Raw genomic sequence first — 18,550 nt, forward strand, 5'->3', positions numbered from 1 at the left:
GGACTGGGCACTTCCCAGTGTATTGCACAGAGTGCCACATGTATGACTATTTGCCCCATGGGCAGAAGTCATGGGTGTGTGCTCGGTGCAAGGACCTCCTGGCTCTCAGGGAACAAATTCATTCCCTTGAGACCAAGGTGGCGGATCTGGAGAAGCTCAGAGAGACAGAGAGACATGTGGACAAGACCTTCAGGGATGTGACAGAGGCATCCCACTCCAGGGCTGGTTGCTCCTCTGCTGTCAGGGAGAATGAAGGTCTTGGGCAAGGAGGACATCGGTCTGAGGAAGAGGGAAATGCTCCTTTAGAAGGGACCCCTTCCATGGATGATGAGCCCATATCCTCTCGCACAGGGGATACTCCTCTGGGGGGTGGGGGCCTCCTTGTAGAGGGTGATTCGATCATTAGAGGTATAGAGAGATGGGTTTGTGACCCGCATGTTGACCGCATGGTGACTTGCCTGCCTGGTGCGAAGGTTGTGGACATCACGCAGCATCTAGACAGGCTCTTAGGCACTGCTGGGGAGGAGAAAGCTGTTGTGGTGCATGTCGGCACCAACGATGTGGGGAAATGTAGTCAGGAGGTCCTGGAAACCAAGTTTAGTCTGATAGGTAGTGTATTGAAGTCCAGGACCCCCAAGGTAGCATTCTCAGAAATGCTACCTGTTCCACGTGCAGGTACAGTGAGACAGGCAGAGCTGAGGGGTTTCAATGCATGGATGAGATGTTGGTGCCGGGAGGAGGGGTTTAGATTTGTTAGGCACTGGGATACATTTTGGGGAAAGCAAGGCCTGTACAAAAGGGACGGGCTGCACTTGAACCAAGATGGAACCAGAACAGCTTTTAAAATGATGCCTGGGGAATAGCCGATGGGAGCTGGGCAGTATCCCGTTTGGCAAAAGCCATCCTTTAAAGTGTGAGGGTGCAAAGAATTCAGATAAAACAGAAGGGGATAGAGCAGAGCCGCATAAAGAGCAGACGGGAGCCAGTGCCAGCAGGTCAAAGAGTCAAAAGAATAGCATGCATCAGGTGAGAGACTCAGAGTATACGTGCTTATATGCCAATGCCAGAAGCCTCCGAGCCAAGATGGGTGAGCTGGAGTGCTTGGTTGCTAATGCAGAAATAGATATAGTGGGCATAACAGAAACATGGTGGAACACTGAGAACCAGTGGGACACTGTTATCCCTGAGTATATTCCCCCACCCCCAATTTTTGTCTTAACGAATGTTTTACTTTGTTTTTATTCTGTTGTAAACTGCCCAGAGACATAAGTTTTGGGCAGTATAAAATGCTTAAATAAATAAATAAATAAATACTCTATAGAAAGGACAGGGAGGGGCGCCTTGGAGGAGGGGTAGCAATGTATGTTAAAGAAGGGATAGAATCTAACAAGCTAGAAAACCTAGGTGAACTTGAGTCCTCCACAGAAATCTTGTGGGTGACAATACAAGGCCTGAAAGGGAACGTGCTACTGGAGATGTGCTATCGCCCTCCGGATCAAAACGCCGACAGTGACTGAGAGATGCAGGAGGAAATCAGGGCGGCGTCAAGGAGAGGCAGGGCTGTAATTATGGGTGACTTCAATTACCCACACATAGACTGGGTAAATTCACAGTCAGGTCATGACAAAGAGGTCAAATTTCTAGATATGCTAAATGACTATGCCCTAGAACAGTTGATCTTGGAACCAACCAGAGAGAAGGCGACCTTGGACCTAATTCTGAGTGGCACCCAAGACCTGGTGTGTGATGTCAGTGTCATAGACCCTTTAGGGAACAGTGACTATAGTGCAATCAAATTCAGCATACAAGTGGGGAGAGAATCACCAAGGACGTCTAACATCGACATTTTGAATTTCAGAAGAGGAAACTTCTCCAAAATGAGGAGTATGGTGAAAAGAAAGCTGAAAGGGAAATTCAGGAGAGTCACTTCACTCCAGAATGCATGGGGTTTACTCAAAACCACAATACTAGAAGCCCAGTTAGACTGTATACCCCAAAGGAGGAACGGTGCCACTAAGTCCAGGAGGATGCCAGCATAGCTAACGGGTACCGTCAAGGAAGCCATAAAAGGGAAGAAGACTTCCTTCCGAAATTGAAAGTCCTGTCCAAATGACGAGAACAGAAAGGAACACAAACTCCGGCAAAAGAAATGCAAGGTGACAATAAGGGAGGCGAAATGAGAGTTAGAGGAATGTTTAGCTAAAAGCATCAAGCGGAATAACAAAAACGTCTTTAAATAGATCAGATGCAGCAAACCTGCCAGGGGAGCAGTTGGACCTTTGGATAATGAGGGAGTGAAAGGGATTATTAAGGAGGATATGGAGGTTGCAGAGAAGCTGAATGAGTTCTTTGATTCTTTCTTTACGGCAGAGGATACTGAGTATATAACTGTTCCTGAACCAAGCTTTTTAGGGATGGAGGCGAGAGAGCTGAGTCAGATAGAAGTGACAAGAGATGATGTTTTAAACTGTCTGGAAAAACTGAAAGCTAACAAATCACAAGGGCCAGATGGCATTCATCCAAGAGTCCTTAAAGAACTCAAATGTGAAATTGCCGACATCCTTGCTAAAATATATAACTTATCCCTGCAATCGGACTCTGTACCAGAGGACTGGAGAGTAGAAAATGTAACACCGATTTTCAAAAAGGGGTCCAGGGGTGATCTGGAAATTACAGGCCGGTTAGCCTAACGTCCGTTCCAGGCAAATTAATGGAAAGCATCCTCAAGGATAAAATTGTAAAGCACCTAGATGAACAGGCCCTGCTGGGAGTGAGCCAGCATGGCTTCTGCAAAGGTAAATCTTGCCTCACCAACCTTTTGGAGTTTTTTGAGAGTGTCAACAAGTGTGTGGATCAAGGTGATCCAGTTGACATTGTATACCTGGACTTCCAAAAAACTTTTGACAAAGTTCCTCATCAACAACTCCTGAGGAAACTTAGCAGTCATGGGATAAGGGGACAAGTACATGTGTGGATTGCTAACTGGTTGAGACAGGCAACAGTGGATAGGTATAAATGGAGTGTTTTCACAATGGAGGGAAGTAAGAAGTGGGGTCCCCCAGGGATCTGTACTGGGACCAGTGCTTTTTAATTTATTCATAAATGATCTAGAAACAGGGGTAAGCAGTGAGGTGGCCCAATTTGCAGATGATACCAAACTCTTTTGGGTAGTGAAATCCAAAATGGATTGTGAGGAGCTCCAAAAGGATCTCTCCAGACTGGGGGAGTGGGCGACAAAGTGGCAAATGCAGTTCAGTGTTAGCAAGTATAAGGTGATGCACATTGGGATGAAAAACCCCAACTTCAAGTATATGCTGATGGGATCTGAGCTGTCGGTGACTGACCAGGAGAGGGATTTTGGGGTCGTGGTGGACAGCTCGTTGAAAATGTTGACTCAATGTGCGGCAGATGTGAAAACGGCCAATTCCATGCTAGCGGTCATTAGGAAGGGGATTGAAAATAAAACAGCTAATATAATGCCCTTATACAAAACTATGGTGCAACCACACTTGGAGTACTGCGTACAATTCTGGTCACCACATCTTAAAAAGGACATTGTAGAATTGGAAAAGGTACAGAAGAGTAGGGGTGTGCAATTCGGGTTTTCGGGTGATTCGGCTCGGACCCGAACCGAATCACCCCTGTTCTGTTTTGTGCCCGAATCTGGGTCACCTGAATCACCCTTGATTCGGTTCGGATTCGGATTTAATCTGAATCTGAATCGATTTGGGGGTAAAAAGGGGCCCAGGGGCAAAATTTTGGGGTGGGGTGGTAGTGGCCAATGGGTAGAGTCTACCACCCCAATTTCAGGGGGATTGGGCAAAGTCCTGATTTTTGGTGAATTTTTGAAGTTTTCGTGACTTTGGGGCAGTTCGGGGGCATAGCATGGGATCTGGGCAAAAGGAGTGGTGTGGTGTGGTAGTGCCTAATGGGTGGAGGTTACCACCCCAATTTCAGGGGGATTGGGCAGGCCCCACTTTCTGCCCCAATCTGCCCCAAAGACATGAAAATTTCAGAAATTTACCAAAAATCAGCCCTTTGCCCAATCCCCCTGAAATTGGGGTGGTAGCCTGCACCCATTAGGCACTACCACCCCACCCCACTCCTTTTGCCCAGATCCCATGCTATACCCCTGAACTGCCCCAAAGTCACTAAAACTTCAAAAAATCGGCAAAAATCAATCATGAACCGAATCACCCGACTTTTTCAGGTCCGAAATTCGGGTGATTCGGCTCGTGCCCGAAAAATATCGGGGGACATCGGGGGTGATTCGGTTTGGCCCCGAATCACCCGAAATTGTTCATTTCGGGCACAGATCGTTCTGTGCCCGAAATTTTTTGCACATCCCTACAGAAGAGGGCAACCAAGATGATCAGGGGCCTAGAGCACCTTTCTTATGAGGCAAGACTACAACACCTGGGGCTTTTTAGTTTAGAAAAAAGATGACTGCGGGGAGACATGATAGAGGTCTATAAGATCATGCATGGTGTGGAGAAAGTGGAGAGAGAGAGATTCTCTTCCCTCTCACACAACACTAGAACCAGGGGTCACTCCATGAAATTGATTGCCAGGAGGTCTAGGACCAACAAACGGAAGTACTTTTTCACACACAATGCGTGATCCACTTGTAGAACTCTCTGCCACAGGATGTGGTGACAGCCAACAGCCTGGATGGCTTTAGAAGGGGTTTGGATCACTTCATGGAGGAGAGGTCTATCAATGGCTACTAGTCGGAGGGCTGAGGGCCACCTCCAGCCTGAAAGGCAGGATGCTTCTGAGTACCAGTCGCAAGGGAGTAATGGCAAGAGAATGGGCACACCCTCAACTCCTGCCTGTGGCTTCCAATGGCATCCGGTGGGCCACTGTGTGAAACAGGATGCTGGACTAGATGGGCCTTGGGCCTGATCCAGCAGGGCTGTCCTTATGTACTCATTTTGAGCAATAGAGAGAGAAAGCGAGAGTCTGTGTGTGCATGTGTATGCATAATGCTTTTCCAAAATGCATCTTTAAAACTGATATTGAAGGCGCCCACAACATGTAGAAATACATATTTTCCCTTGATTTCTCTCTTTGGCATTACAAAAAGCCCATCCTGGACTCTAGGTTGAATGTTACTGGGTGGTCAGAGCATCCTGCAATTCAGAAAGAGATATCGATTAAGTTTTTGGCAGGAATAGTGAATCGCTCTCCCCTGAGGAGATTGTTAAAATCTTAACAGCCCAACAGGCTATACACAAAACAATACAACAGAATGGATGGTTTTGTATGATTTAGGCTATGTGACTTGGCTAGGTTTTTCATTTAACAGCCTAGTTATATAAAACCTATCATAAATGACCTGTCACAGGTACTACATAATCACATGAATGCAGAGCCTACCAATGAAAGCAAGCTTTAACAATAAGCTTTAATGCTTGATTAACTGACCCTCAGAGAGATAGAGTTGAGAAATAATAATAATACAAGACAAATGATTAAGACAAGAAAGCAAAAATCAAGGAACAATAACTGAGTTTTTTAAAAAATCTAGTATGCATTTCATATATGCATACCAATGTCATCTGTCCATAGGGAAAGTAGAGATCACACTTGTATGGATGGATGTTTAACACGCAAAAATGCATTGGGGGAAAGTTAACCTCACAATGTCCGTTTGTAAAGGACACAGCCTATAGAAAATGTCTTTGCTTAGCATTCAATTCACTCTTGGAAAAAGAATCAGGATAATTCTATCTTATGTTACTTTTGTATCACCAGAAAATATTTTTTTAAAAAAGGCATTAGGACAATATTATGGAGTGCAATAGTACAAGCAGCATAGAGGGGCATTTTGTAAATGACATCATCTTAAAGGTACATAAGAACATTGTTACCTCCCCTTAAGATAAGCAGTGGCACTTCTGCTCCAACTGGAAATTGCTTCAGCACCTCTACCACCTGGAGATGCGTCAAGTTCTGTACATTCTGATGATAAATTTCTTTAATTATATCCCCTTTCTGAAGGCCGTGGCACCACTGACTGTCTAAAATCATCTTCACCTTCTGCCCTGCGGGGCTGTCAGCTATTGCAAATCCAAACCCTTTAGGTCCCTTAATCAGAGGAATTGTGACCAGTTCTGCTTGAGAGCAACCTGAAGAAGACACTGAGGCCCTCTTTTCACTGTGTTCTGTGGAAGGGCCATTCAGGCGTCCATTGACCAAAATATGTCCTGGCTTTCCATTCTGGTCCAAAACCACCGTTCCAGGTATTAACTCTTGATTGATCATACAAGTGTCTCCTTTTGCTATTGCCTGGCCATTTAAGACGGGCGTGGCTGTAACAATATCTACAACAGGCTCCTCATTTTCATCTGGAAGAGGGTATCCACGACACAAAGTCATATTCACATACTGGTTGACAGGAACCAATAGAAACATCTGGACAACATCAGCATGGGTATGACCAAGGACACATGTACCATTTATGTCTACAATGACGTCGCCTGTTAAAAATTAAATAGGCATCATTAATACAAATACATGTATTTCCATACCTTAGAATGCTCGGAATCATCTTAGCAACCTCACCAAGGAAAAGCATTGGGCACTATTCAAAATAGTAATGCACAGAGATTGTACCATTTCCTTTTGCCCATATGCTGTGCAAGGCAGGATTTCCTCTTGCATTTAATCTGTATTTTGGCTCTGTTAAGACCACACCGTTCTAAATATATAAAGCTTAATCTGCAGCAGATTCAGGGTATGACTTTATATGGCCTTCAAAAAGGGAAGCAGTGCACACATTAGATTAAGCAGATGTCATATGCTTTAATTCACCTCATTCACCAATCTAAACCAATCCAAAATAAATCAGATTACTCCTTTAGTTTATATGCATTACTAGACAATCATAGGCTCTCCTCTTCAGAATTTTCATAGCTCATAAAGTAATTTTGTCTTCTAAAAAAACCCAGAGCAAATATGCAGCTTCCACACCACACACAAGAAAAGTCAACAGCATTTTATGCAAATTTGTTTTATTCACATGCCAGTCTGATAATGGCCAAGTTCATAAACATCATTTCCGATAAGCACATCAGTCAACCAACTTTGAATCAGCTTTTTGTATCTAAGATTTTTACAGAACTCTCTCACAATTCTATTGATTTAAAGGCCAAACAACATGATTTATTAAGTACATGCTCAGCTCTGACATCCTTGTTTTTCCTTCCCTAAATGGCAGCCAATACTTTGGTGGATAAGGGCTGCAGAAGGGCAAAGGCCCTCTAATCTGCATCGGGTCTCTACATGACTGCAAAAAGAAAGACAACCATCTCAGAGCCAAGCAAGAACTTAACATAATGTGTAATTTGGCCCTAAGACATCTAGCTAGTGCAAAAATGAGTAACGAGGCGTGTGAGGAACTAAGGAGAACAAAATAACCCAAGGGAACAATACATTAGGGCAGCATGCTTCTAAATACAAATGAAAGAAATGAAAATAAAGTCCTCGTCTGAATGAAAAGAAAAACATCCATAAAGCTCAGCATGGAAAGTAACTCACAGAGCAGTCAGAAGAAAATGGTAAGAAGGTGCTCATCCCAGTATGTAATTTAAAATAAATATAGATCTGTAACTCAATAAAATGGTTGAAGATACCCAAAAGTGATTAAGAAACTCCTACGTAAGCACAACACAAGAATAGCATGCAATGCCTTATAAGCCTGGTGTTATGTCATGCATGGCTAAGACACTAAATTTAGAAAATCCTACAGCAGCTGTGACCTATCCTAGTCCAAGACTAGAATTTGAAGAACTAGAATAATAAAAGACTGAAATTTAAGTCTACTTCAGTCTTTTAAATAGCAAGAAGTGAAAACAGCAAACATAACTGGATGAGCGAGGGAGGGAGTTACCTACATAATGAGTTTATGCCAGGTTAATGCAGAGGTAGAACAGACTAAACAAGCAGCTAATCAACTGTACCTACATCTAACATCTGGAAACTTAAGAGGCTGCTACTGAGGTTGTACGGACATGAATTCAAAACTTACATAAAGAGTGCCTAAATATTAATACCAAGGAATAAAAATATTTAGGAACTGGCATTCCAGTTAAGCTTGTATTCTGCTATAATGGTTGTTGTGCACAGTCTGAACATGTTGGTCCTTGTATCCTCACTTACTCCCACTGTCCTTTGATTCCGCCTTGTATAAAAGATGATCAAATCCAAGCACAGTGATTTTTCTACTAGTATCCACATTAAAAATAACAAACTACACAAACTTGGCAGGGAAGGGGATAGCTAATACTTTAGGAGACAAACTGAAGATTCAAAATGATTTTTGAACCGAGCAGGCACAAACAATGGGCCAAAACCAACATGACAAACGTAAGGTTCTACATTTGGAATGCACAAATGTAGTATGGAGGAGACCTGGCTTGGCAGCAGAGTATGTGGAAAGAATCTAGGTGTCTTAGTGGTCTACAAGTTGAACATGAGCCAAAAGTGTGATGCAGCTGCTAGAAAAAGTAATGGAATCTTGGAGTGCATTAACCAAGGCATACTGTCCAGATCACAAGGAGTAGTAGCTTCATTCTATTCTGTGCTGGTCAGATCTCCACTTGGAATATCATGTCCAGTTCTGTCAGGGAAGCTATAGCAGATTCCTGCAATGAGGAGAGGGCTGGACTAGAAGACCTCCAACTCTAAAATGCTATGACCTGAAAAATCATGTTGAGTAAACATGTTGGGAGAGATTAAGTGACATACATGCATTCAAACAACAATCTAGACCCATTTCAAACTGGCTTTTGGGCGGGCTATGGGGTGGAAACTGCCTTGGTTGGCCTGATGGATGATCTCTAATTGGGAATTGACAGAGGGAGTGTGACTGTTGGTCCTTTTGGATATCTTGGCGGCTTTAGATGCTATTGACCACAGTATCCTTCTAGAATGTCTGAGGGGATTGGGGGTGGGAGGCACTGTTTTACAGTGGTTTCGCTCCTGCCTCACAGGCAGATTCCAGATGATGTCTCTTGGAGATTGTTGTTCTTCAAAATCTGAACTTTCCTATGGTGTCCCTCAGGGCTCCATATTGTCTCTGATGTTGTTTAACATCTACATGAAGCCACTGGGAGAGATCATCAGGAGATTTGGTGCAGAGTGTTATCAATATGCTGATGACACACAAATCTATTTCTCCATGTAAACATCATCAGGAGAAGGCATAATCTCCCTAAATGCCTGCCTGGAGGCAGTAATGGGCTGGATGAGGGATAACGAACTGAGGCTGAATCCAGACAAGACAGAGGTATTGTGTGCGTTCGGAACTTGGGAGATGATTTTGATCTGCCAGTTCTGGATGGGGCCATGCTCCCGCAGAAGGAAGAGATATGCAGTCTGGGGTGCTTCTGGATCCAAACCTCTCCCTGGTGTTCCAGGTTGAGGTGGTGGCCAGAGGTTCTTTTTATCAGTTTCAGCTTATATGCCAGCTGCATCTGTTTCTTGAGATGAATGACCTCAAAACAGTGGTACATATGCTGGCAACTTCTAGGCAGGGTTACTGCAATGCATTCTGTTTGGAGCTGCCTTTGTACATAGTCTGCAAACTGCAGTTGATTCAGAATGCAGCAGCCAAATTGGTCTCTGGGTCATCTAGGGGAGACTATATTTCTCCTGAATTGAAAGAACTACACTGGCTGCTGATAAGTTTCTGGGCAATATGCAAAGTGCTGGTTATTACCTATAAAGTCCTGAACAGCTTAGGCCCTGGGTATTTAAGAGAATGTCGTCTTCATCATGAGCCCCACTGCCTGTTAAGATCATCTGGAGAAGTTTGTCTCAGTGAACTTCCCAGAGATGCAAATTTTCGGTGGTATATTATTATTGACATTATTATAGAAATATGTTAAATAAATAAATAAATAAATAAACATACATACATACATCTTGTTTATTCTATTGAACCACTAAGTCCTATGCAATGGGATTTTATATCCCATAATCTGTAGTCTCAGAATGAAACCAACCCCTGCTAACTGGGCAAAGAGGCACCTTTTTAATGTGGTGATTCTCTTTATTTAGCAGGGGGAGAGTAATGCCCTATCTACCACCAGCACAGTATCTCCAGTGACTGTTGCTGGTGTCTATCTTACATTTCTTTTTAGATTGTGAGCTCTTTGGGGACAGGGATCCATTTTTAAAAATTATTTCTCTATGTAAACCGCTTTGGAAATCTTTGTTGAAAAGCAATATAAATGTTGTTGGTTTTCATCAATATGGAAACAAGACCTTTCATGAAGAGAAAAATCAACTGCAATGTATAGCTTAATGATAGCTGAACTAATACTATCTAGTTCATAAGATCTCATAGTACTAATGGGATGGTTTGAAAACTAAGCAGTCAAGCTGATGAAGAAAAACAATAACTTCAGTCATAGAAAATCCTCACTAAGCCATTTTCAAGAATTGCAGATGCACAGTACATCATGATTTAAATTTTTTATAAAAAGATATTAGAATGCTTAAAATAATTTGAGAGATTCAGGTTATCGGAGTAACTATCAACACTTCTCATCACACGAAAGACCTAGAAACCTAGACAATCAGAAGAGTTACAAGGATGTCGTACTACCCGCACACATCTGCACAGACTGTCACGCAGAGAATTACTGATATGCACCTGTGTAGTGGATTAAAGCCTTTGTCTCAGAGCAAGCTCACGTGAGGGAAATAAATGCTTAATCATCCTTGTTGAGCTGCCTGGCTAGCCTTTGCCTAAAACTATTCTGCATTATCGACAGGTTCAAAATGCTGCCACCATCACCACTTTTGTCTACAGAAACTCTCTGGGCTTGGGGTGGAATAATCCAGAAAACAACCTCTTAATTTGGCTCTTGGACAAGTACAAAAATCTTCAACATGCAAGCCTACATGTGGTCAGAAAACTGATAGCTGCTGAATGTTTGAGGATGCGTTTGCACCAGATAAATCCCCCTTAGTGCCCCCACTTCCTGAGTTAAAAACTAACTTGGAGAGGCTCGTAAAAATAAGAGAATAAAAAAAGACAATTTTTTAAAAATAAGTTGGCTTAATGCATGCTTAAATATTTAAAGAGGCTTTTGCAATGCCCTAGGTGTACTGAGCGCAGGCTAGTGTTTCTTATTTAAATGACGTTGCAGGTAAACTATAATAGAACAGTATCCAGACTATGCAGAGCATACACACCAAAGAAATACAGCATCCCTAATGCAAAGTCTGACTAAACCAACTTTTCCCTAGACTAAACTTTCCTTTTCCTTGATCTCACCAAACACCTGGTGAGACTTCAAGCCTCCTGTAAACCTGTCTTCTCAGGCTTTACAGTTATCCTCCTGCAGCCAGCCTCCATGGCCACATGTCCTCCTGTGCACATCCAGCCTAGCTTCTCCTCACAAAGAATTCCCTTCTTCCTGGCAGCAACTCTCTAGGCCCCACCCACCTGGGACACTGATTGGCTGCCCTGGGGTTCACCAGACTGTCAGTTAAGATAAGGGTTCACTTCTGGTTAGCTCTTTAGAAGGAGGGGAGCCTGGTCACTACTTGAACAAAACTAGCAACTGAGGGCATAGTTCAATATTATCGATCCAAGAGTAGAACTCTATGAGGAGTTGGGTAAAGCAATTTTAAGATTATGCAGCACTTGCAATAGCTATACAAAAGAGAAGGGAAAAAGGAGGTCCGTAGTTGTACTCCCCACCTCCTCAGTTATTTTGGGAGATGCATCAAGGTCCAAGCCTGAACACACTTTGGAACTGCTGTTAAGACCTCTCTTTTCAGACTGAGATTCAGGATTAAGTTGAGAAACTGTAGGAAATTTTAGTGAAATGCATTACATTTTATTCTGTTATGCTAAGAGATGGGGAGCTTTATGCATGCTGAGTCTTTGGGATGGAATGGGCTATATAAACGTTGAAATAAATATGGGGGAGAGGATCATATGGGGGCCACTGAACTGTGGGTTTAAGAAAGTGATGAAAAGGGGATAATCTATTCAAACTGAATAATCTATTCAAATTGACTCTTCAAATTGACACATCGCCCCGTCAGTTCTGGAAAGAACTGTTCTTGGTGGTGGTGTTTTTAAAATCATTATCCAGAAGAAGGGAGCACTATTTAAACATGGTGTTCTACAATAAGTGACTAAATTATTTCATTACTTCAACCATTACTAATTCCAAGGGTAAAAGAATCAGGCGTGTTACTACTTTTTCAGTTATTGTAGCCATGAGCAATGTTCAGGTTGATATTATATATACCCACAGCTGAAAGAACATCTCCTATAAGGCTATATTTTTACAAAACCATTAAATATTCTCATGAAATATGAAAACCATTAAATGTGTAATGTGCAAAATACATCAGTAATGGAATCAGAATTTTTGGACATCCCCTTCTGCACTTAGTGCAATTATATGAAAATACAGCCCAGTGCACCATGTTGGACAAATGACTATTCCCTCCTGTAAACTACACTCAGGTTTCCAAAGCTTTGCGCTCATTCATTTTTACCTGCATGTTTCAATTTAATTGGGGGTGGGGAGGGGAGGGGGGACAATAATAGAATCAGGTCGTACATAATGGAATCAAGTTGTAGTGTTGCTTGCTAGCAATCAAAGTAATTCATTAATAGAAAGCAATCGTCAGCAGACCTGCAGTGTTCCTGCACTTCAGAAGCACTACTTAGATCAGAAATTTGACTGTTAACTATTTATTTTTCTATGTAGACTGCTTTGGAAACTTTTGTTGAAAAGTGGTATATAAACAGTAGTAGTTATTGCTCCAGAGTGTGGGTGTACTACTTTCAGTATTTGCACTCTTGTGCAAAAACACATCACCACCAGCACTCTGCTAGGAGCTTGTGGGCAGATTAGAACTGCCCACATTAGGCTGGAAAACATGTAGGCTATTAATGTTAATTCAACATTCAATAAAATTAAAACATTAACTTTTGAGATCTTGCAGCAGGAAAATTGGTGTGCATGCCTACTTTGGATGACCTTGTTACTTCAGACAATTGTCAGATCACAGCACTGTGTTTCTAAATCATTCCCGGGAACGTAAATATTAAGCCAATGCAATTATTCTACTTCAGAGAATCAAAGCCAAATATTGTGCACGTCACCCCTGACCCTGCACAGAGCTGGCTTTTCACTGTTCACCTCTGCACAGAACGATCCTGTGACCAGCACTGGGAAGGGCCCTTAAAGGCAACTGGAGCCACGGAGCATTGTCCTTCCCAGCACTTTCCTCATAGAACTCTACAGAGAAAGCACTGGGAAATACATTCTGTGTGCACCTTCCCATATGCCTTCACTGACTTTCCTGGGGCTTCCCACAGCACCAATTAATTTCAAGGGTTTTCCCCAGCACTGTACATAGGACTGCTTTGTGTGGAGATGAGTTGTGTGAATGGCCACCTCCATTTGAGATCAAAGGCAACATGTACATTATTCCCAGGAACTACTTAAGAGACACAAACCCAGGGGCATAACAACTATTAGGCAAGGGGAGGCAGCTGCCTGGGGGCCCCCACGCCTCGAGGGCCCCCCCAGAGGCAAGTCACATGACTCCCCAACACCCGCAGAGCTTCCTTCATTATGATCCTTCCTTCGACCTGGCTAGTATCTCTCTCTCTGTCTCTCGACCCTCCCTCCCTGCCTCCCTCCTTGTGTGTGTGTATCAGCAAGGGGCCCATTTAAAAATTTTGTCTCTGGGCCCACTCCAGCCTTGTTACGCCCCTGCACAAACCTATTATATTACACAAAGATCCATGATGTATACTCACAAGGAGGCCTACGGTAGCACAATTCAGACTACTGTGATTGTGACTGGTGGTCAAATATGGAAGACTGTCCACTTTTCTCTTGGCCTGTGCATGGAGCAAGGTCAAACCAAAAAGGAACCTGATTTATTTACTGTGAAAGAATGATTCCATTACCACGTATTTTGGAGAGAAGTTAACACACATAACAAATGCAAGTATTGTGGGAAGTTAGATAATAAAAATTATCTTTGCCTAAAGTAATTTGGATTTTTCTTTGCTGTGAGCCTGAAGTCTTTTAGGAAAACTTTAGACACTTCTATGGTAATGAATCAGAATTAATTATCTATGGAGTGCTCATCCCTTCTTGTACAATTTTTAAAAACTAGTTAATTGGAGAAAAATAAAATGAGTTCTCTTTAGGATCCACCATATGCTTATGTGTAACTTATTTTTACTATCCATATTTTAATGTTATTTTCTGCTATCAATAAATGCTGCATTTTTGTCAAACACTTTAATTTCCTTAGTCTTAGTGTGGTATGGATTAAACATGCATGAATTATTGATCTTCAAACATTTCTCTACAAAATGACACTAACTTTGGTCAGTTAACTCCATTTTAATTGTTTACCTTTATGTCCCTGATTTCATAGAGTTATGCTAATACATTTCTGAAGCCCAATGATACAGTTACTAAATTACCAGAACTTTCTCATATTTGTTTTGCTTCTTTTCCATTTTTAGCACTCAGCTGCTCATTAATGCTTAGGATATTTTCCTTAATCTGATATACATCTATATGATAAATTATTTCAGAATATCTGTGCCACAGGGATCCTTCATAGCTTTGGAACAAAATGGAGAATATCTACTTTACCTGGTGCAATTTTGCCATCCTGCGCGGCAGGTCCATCTTTCAGCACATTCTTCACCTGTAGGAACTCATCTGGTCTATCTCCACCAATTATTGTGAAGCCAAATCCCATAGTGCTTTTCTTCAGCGACGTTCGTATGAGCACTCCTATTAACTGGGATGGGTCTCGGGTGAACAGAGATTTCACTGGTTCTGCACAAAAACAAAACGTTTTCCAATATATTTAGTAATCAGAAACACAGCTAAAAGTCAGCCAATATAGCAGAAGAACACCATTCAACCAGAAAAGAACTGACTGGGGGTGGGGGGAGAGTAAAATGAGAGCAACTACACAAACAGACAAGACTGAGGAAATGAATTTTTGGAGCAACAATGTTCTAGTAATTATTGAGATTAGGAATATACCTGCAAAATAGAATTCAAGAAGGAAACTAAACCAGGATAACTAATGAACTAATATCATGAATTTTGGAGGGTAATATTATCAGGTATAAAGAGCACTAATTCAGACTAGCTGGGCTGGGCACAGAGCACCTCTGCCTCCGGCCGGCCCAGCCACCACCACTGTCCCCCCCGGCTGGCTGCTTCTCAACCCCCTGCCTGTGCTTTCTGATGGGCCAACTCGATTTTTCTCCCACACACACAAACTTTGTGGCTTGCGGGCTGGCCAGAAAGCTGGCCCACCACCTCCTCCTGGTGGGCAGCCGGGCAAGGCCGGCCCACCAGTGGCCTCCTCCTCCTCTGGGCAGCCGCCGCCTCTGACCAAGCCAGGCCAGCCCGCCGCCACCTCTGGCCTCCTCCTCCTGGCAGCCGGGCCAGGCTGGCCTGTTGCCTCCGGCCGAGCAGTGGCCAAGCCAGGGCCAGGCTGGCCCACCTCCTCCTCCTGGCAGCCGGGCCAGGCTGGCCCACCGCCTCTGGCCAAGCAGTGGCCAGCCCACCGCCGCCTCCAGCCTCCTCCTCCTGGTGGCCAGGCCAGCCCGGCCCGCCGCTACCTTTGGCAGACTGGGCCAGAGTAAGGCCGGCCCGTTGGGGCCACCATTGTCTCCTGTTGCTATCTCCCAGGCAGCTCCCCTCACGAGAGCTGCCAGGCATGAAACTAGCAGCAGGTACGTTTAGGAGAATTAGATAGATAGATAGATAGATAGATAGATAGATAGATAGATAGATAGATAGATATTCAGAGCTAGCTACATATAAGTTTGCCTTTATATGATTAGAGGCATAAAAGTTAGGAAAGAAAGAACCCTTTGAATTTCATTTTAACCAACTAGGAGAGAACTAGTGATTATAACTTTCCATCATCCATGGTTATCACCATGCCTCCTTGTCTTAAGGAGGCAATCATTAGACCTCTTCTAAAGAAGCCTGCATTAGATCCCTCAGAGTTGAGCAGTTATAGGCCTGTTTCCAACCTCCCATGGCTGGGCAAGGTAATTGAGAGGGAGGAGGTCACCCAAGATCAGGCGGTCTTGGAGGAAACTGATTATCTAGACCCATTTCAAACTGGTTTTCGGGCGGGCTATGGGGTGGAGACTGCCTTGGTCGGCCTGATAGAAGATCTCCAATTGGGAATTGACAGAGGAAGTGTGACTCTTTTGGTCCTTTTGGATCTCTTGGCAGCTTTCGATATTATCAACCATAGTATCCTTCTGGAACGTCTAACCGCTGGGAGAGATCATCAGGGGATTTGCAGCCGGCTGTTACCAGTACTCTGATGACACCCAGATCTACTTCTCCATGCCAACTTCTTCAGGATCTGGCATATCCTCTCTAAATGCCTGCTTGGAAGCAGTAATGGGCTGGATGAGGGAGAATAAACTGAAGCTGAATGCAGATAAGACGGAGGTACTTATTGTGCGGGGTCAGAACTCCAGAGACGATCTTGATATACCTGTTCTAGATAGGGTCACACTTCCCCAAAAGGAACAGGTTCGCAATCTGGGAGTACTTCTGGATCCACACCTCTCCCTGGTTTCTCAGGTTGAGGCGGTGGCCAGGGGTGCTTTCTATCAGCTTTGGCTGATACGCCAGCTGCACCCATTTCTTGAGATCAATGACCTCAAAACAGTGGTACATTTGTTGGTAACCTCCAGACTTGACTTTTGTAATGCGCTCTACGTGGGGCTGCCTTTGTACGTAGTCCAGAAACTCCAGTTGGTTCAGAATGTGGCAGCCAGGCTGGTCTCTGGGTCATCTTGGAGAGACCACATTACTTCTCTGCTGATGGAGCTTCACTGGCTGCCAATAGGTTTCCGAGCAAAATACAAAGTGCTAGTTATAACTTATAAAGTCCTAAACTGCCCTGAGACTGTGGAATGCGCTCCCTGCTGAGATATGATCCTTCCCATCTCTGGCAATTTTTTAAAAACATCTGAAAACCCATGTTTTCACCCATGCTTTCCCAGCTTTTAAAAACTGTCTGTTTTTAATTTTATGGCTGTTTTTAAATTGTTGCATTGCTTTAACTTTTATATGTGTTTTAATTGTTTTTATGTTAACCACCCAGAGACGAAGGTTTGAGCGGTATAGAAGTTTAATCAATCAAACAATCTGTCACCAGAAGAGCTAGAATTATCAACATGCATAGGTTCATAATTGCTTATCAAAAGCTATGTATAGAACTGGGTAGGAGCCAGAAGCCTTGAAACCTCACAGATGATGCTTCATCTTCAATCCTATGTCTTGTCTCCAAACCATTAGCCGACCATCCATATTCTCGATTGTTCAAGCTGATTACAACAAATTGTTTTAGAATGTTTTAAGCTGATTAAACTTATTGAAGGTTGATTGGTTTCAACTGCATAAAGAGTTTAAAATACACATGGGTTGGACATAGCACAGCAATATTGCCTTAGGAAATATTAATCCTCATCTCCGATATGTGTACACAACTGCACACCTTGCATTCCGCAAGAACCTGGTGTTCTACCAGTGGCCCTTAAGTGTCCTTTATATAAAGTGTATTATAGTGACTAACTTATTTAATAAAATGAGTACAAAGATAAGTCATTCAATACTAAATATTACATTAGTACAGAGATTTAGAAATGCTGAATTTTCTCTGCATAAATTAACTTACACTACAGGTTCAGACAAAAATGTTCACCAAGTAAAAACTAGCAGCAAAAAGCCATGACTGCCTGCCTATGTAAAGTTAGGCAGTCAGGTAATGGAGCGCGGTACTGAAACTGAATAATAAAATTTTCAATTTGAATTTAACTTGAGAATCATTACTGTATCTCAATTATAGTATAGGATAAAAAATTCAAGGTTTTATTCTATATATACTAACAGTGGCTAGTATGGTTTATTCACGAAAACAGAAATATGAACAAAACTCACAAAAGACAGATTTCCTGAAAAAAGACTTGGTTTTACTGATAAAGATTAGATAAGCAATTATGAATTTAGCCTGAACAAAGTGTAGAATCCAATATATAGAAATCATCCAGCATGATTAATGAATTTATTGTAGTAAGTGTTGAAGGGTGGAAATGTTTTTAATTTTGGTTATTCACGAGAAGATAGTTTGAGAACACATAATTAAGATATGTATGTGTTTGTAAGGCAGAAAGTCAAACAGAAAAAAGTGAAGGGGGGAAAGACAAAGAACCATATTTAATATGCAGTTCTTGATGAATATACTGTACTGCAGCTTTAGCAGTAAAAGCAAAGCCACTAAAGTGATACCTGTATTTGCTGGACCTCCATCAGTCTGTCCTAGCTGTTTTTTTCGTTTGGCTTCCAGAACTGGATTTTCAAACTGGGTTTTCTGGTTAATATGACTGTAAAGTATACAAAACATTAGTGAAGTTTTCATTACAAAATGTATTATCACACACTGCCCCCACTGTGAACAATGGGGGCTAGAGGGTACTATGTAATGTATG

The 18,550-nt window shown here is 42.6% G+C and overlaps 1 protein-coding gene across 7 annotated transcripts in view; it reads right to left on the bottom strand.

Moving 5' to 3' along the window:
• Positions 1–18,550, bottom strand: part of MAGI3 (membrane associated guanylate kinase, WW and PDZ domain containing 3) — a 340,723-nt gene that overhangs the window by 94,983 nt on the left and 227,190 nt on the right. For all 7 annotated transcript variants that reach the window (XR_008307161.1, XM_053250087.1, XM_053250086.1 and 4 more), the window contains 3 exons: positions 18,351–18,445; positions 14,664–14,852; positions 5,874–6,482 (listed from right to left, as the gene is read on the bottom strand). Coding sequence is in view for 6 of the 7 variants with exons in the window: in XM_053250087.1 (XP_053106062.1) it covers positions 5,874–6,482; positions 14,664–14,852; positions 18,351–18,445 (893 nt within the window). In the remaining variant the exon portion in view is untranslated. The remainder of the gene's footprint in view (positions 1–5,873; positions 6,483–14,663; positions 14,853–18,350; positions 18,446–18,550) is intronic.

Source organism: Hemicordylus capensis, chromosome 4 (genome assembly GCF_027244095.1).
Source record: "Hemicordylus capensis ecotype Gifberg chromosome 4, rHemCap1.1.pri, whole genome shotgun sequence".
NCBI classification, from domain to species: Eukaryota; Metazoa; Chordata; class Lepidosauria; order Squamata; family Cordylidae; genus Hemicordylus; species Hemicordylus capensis.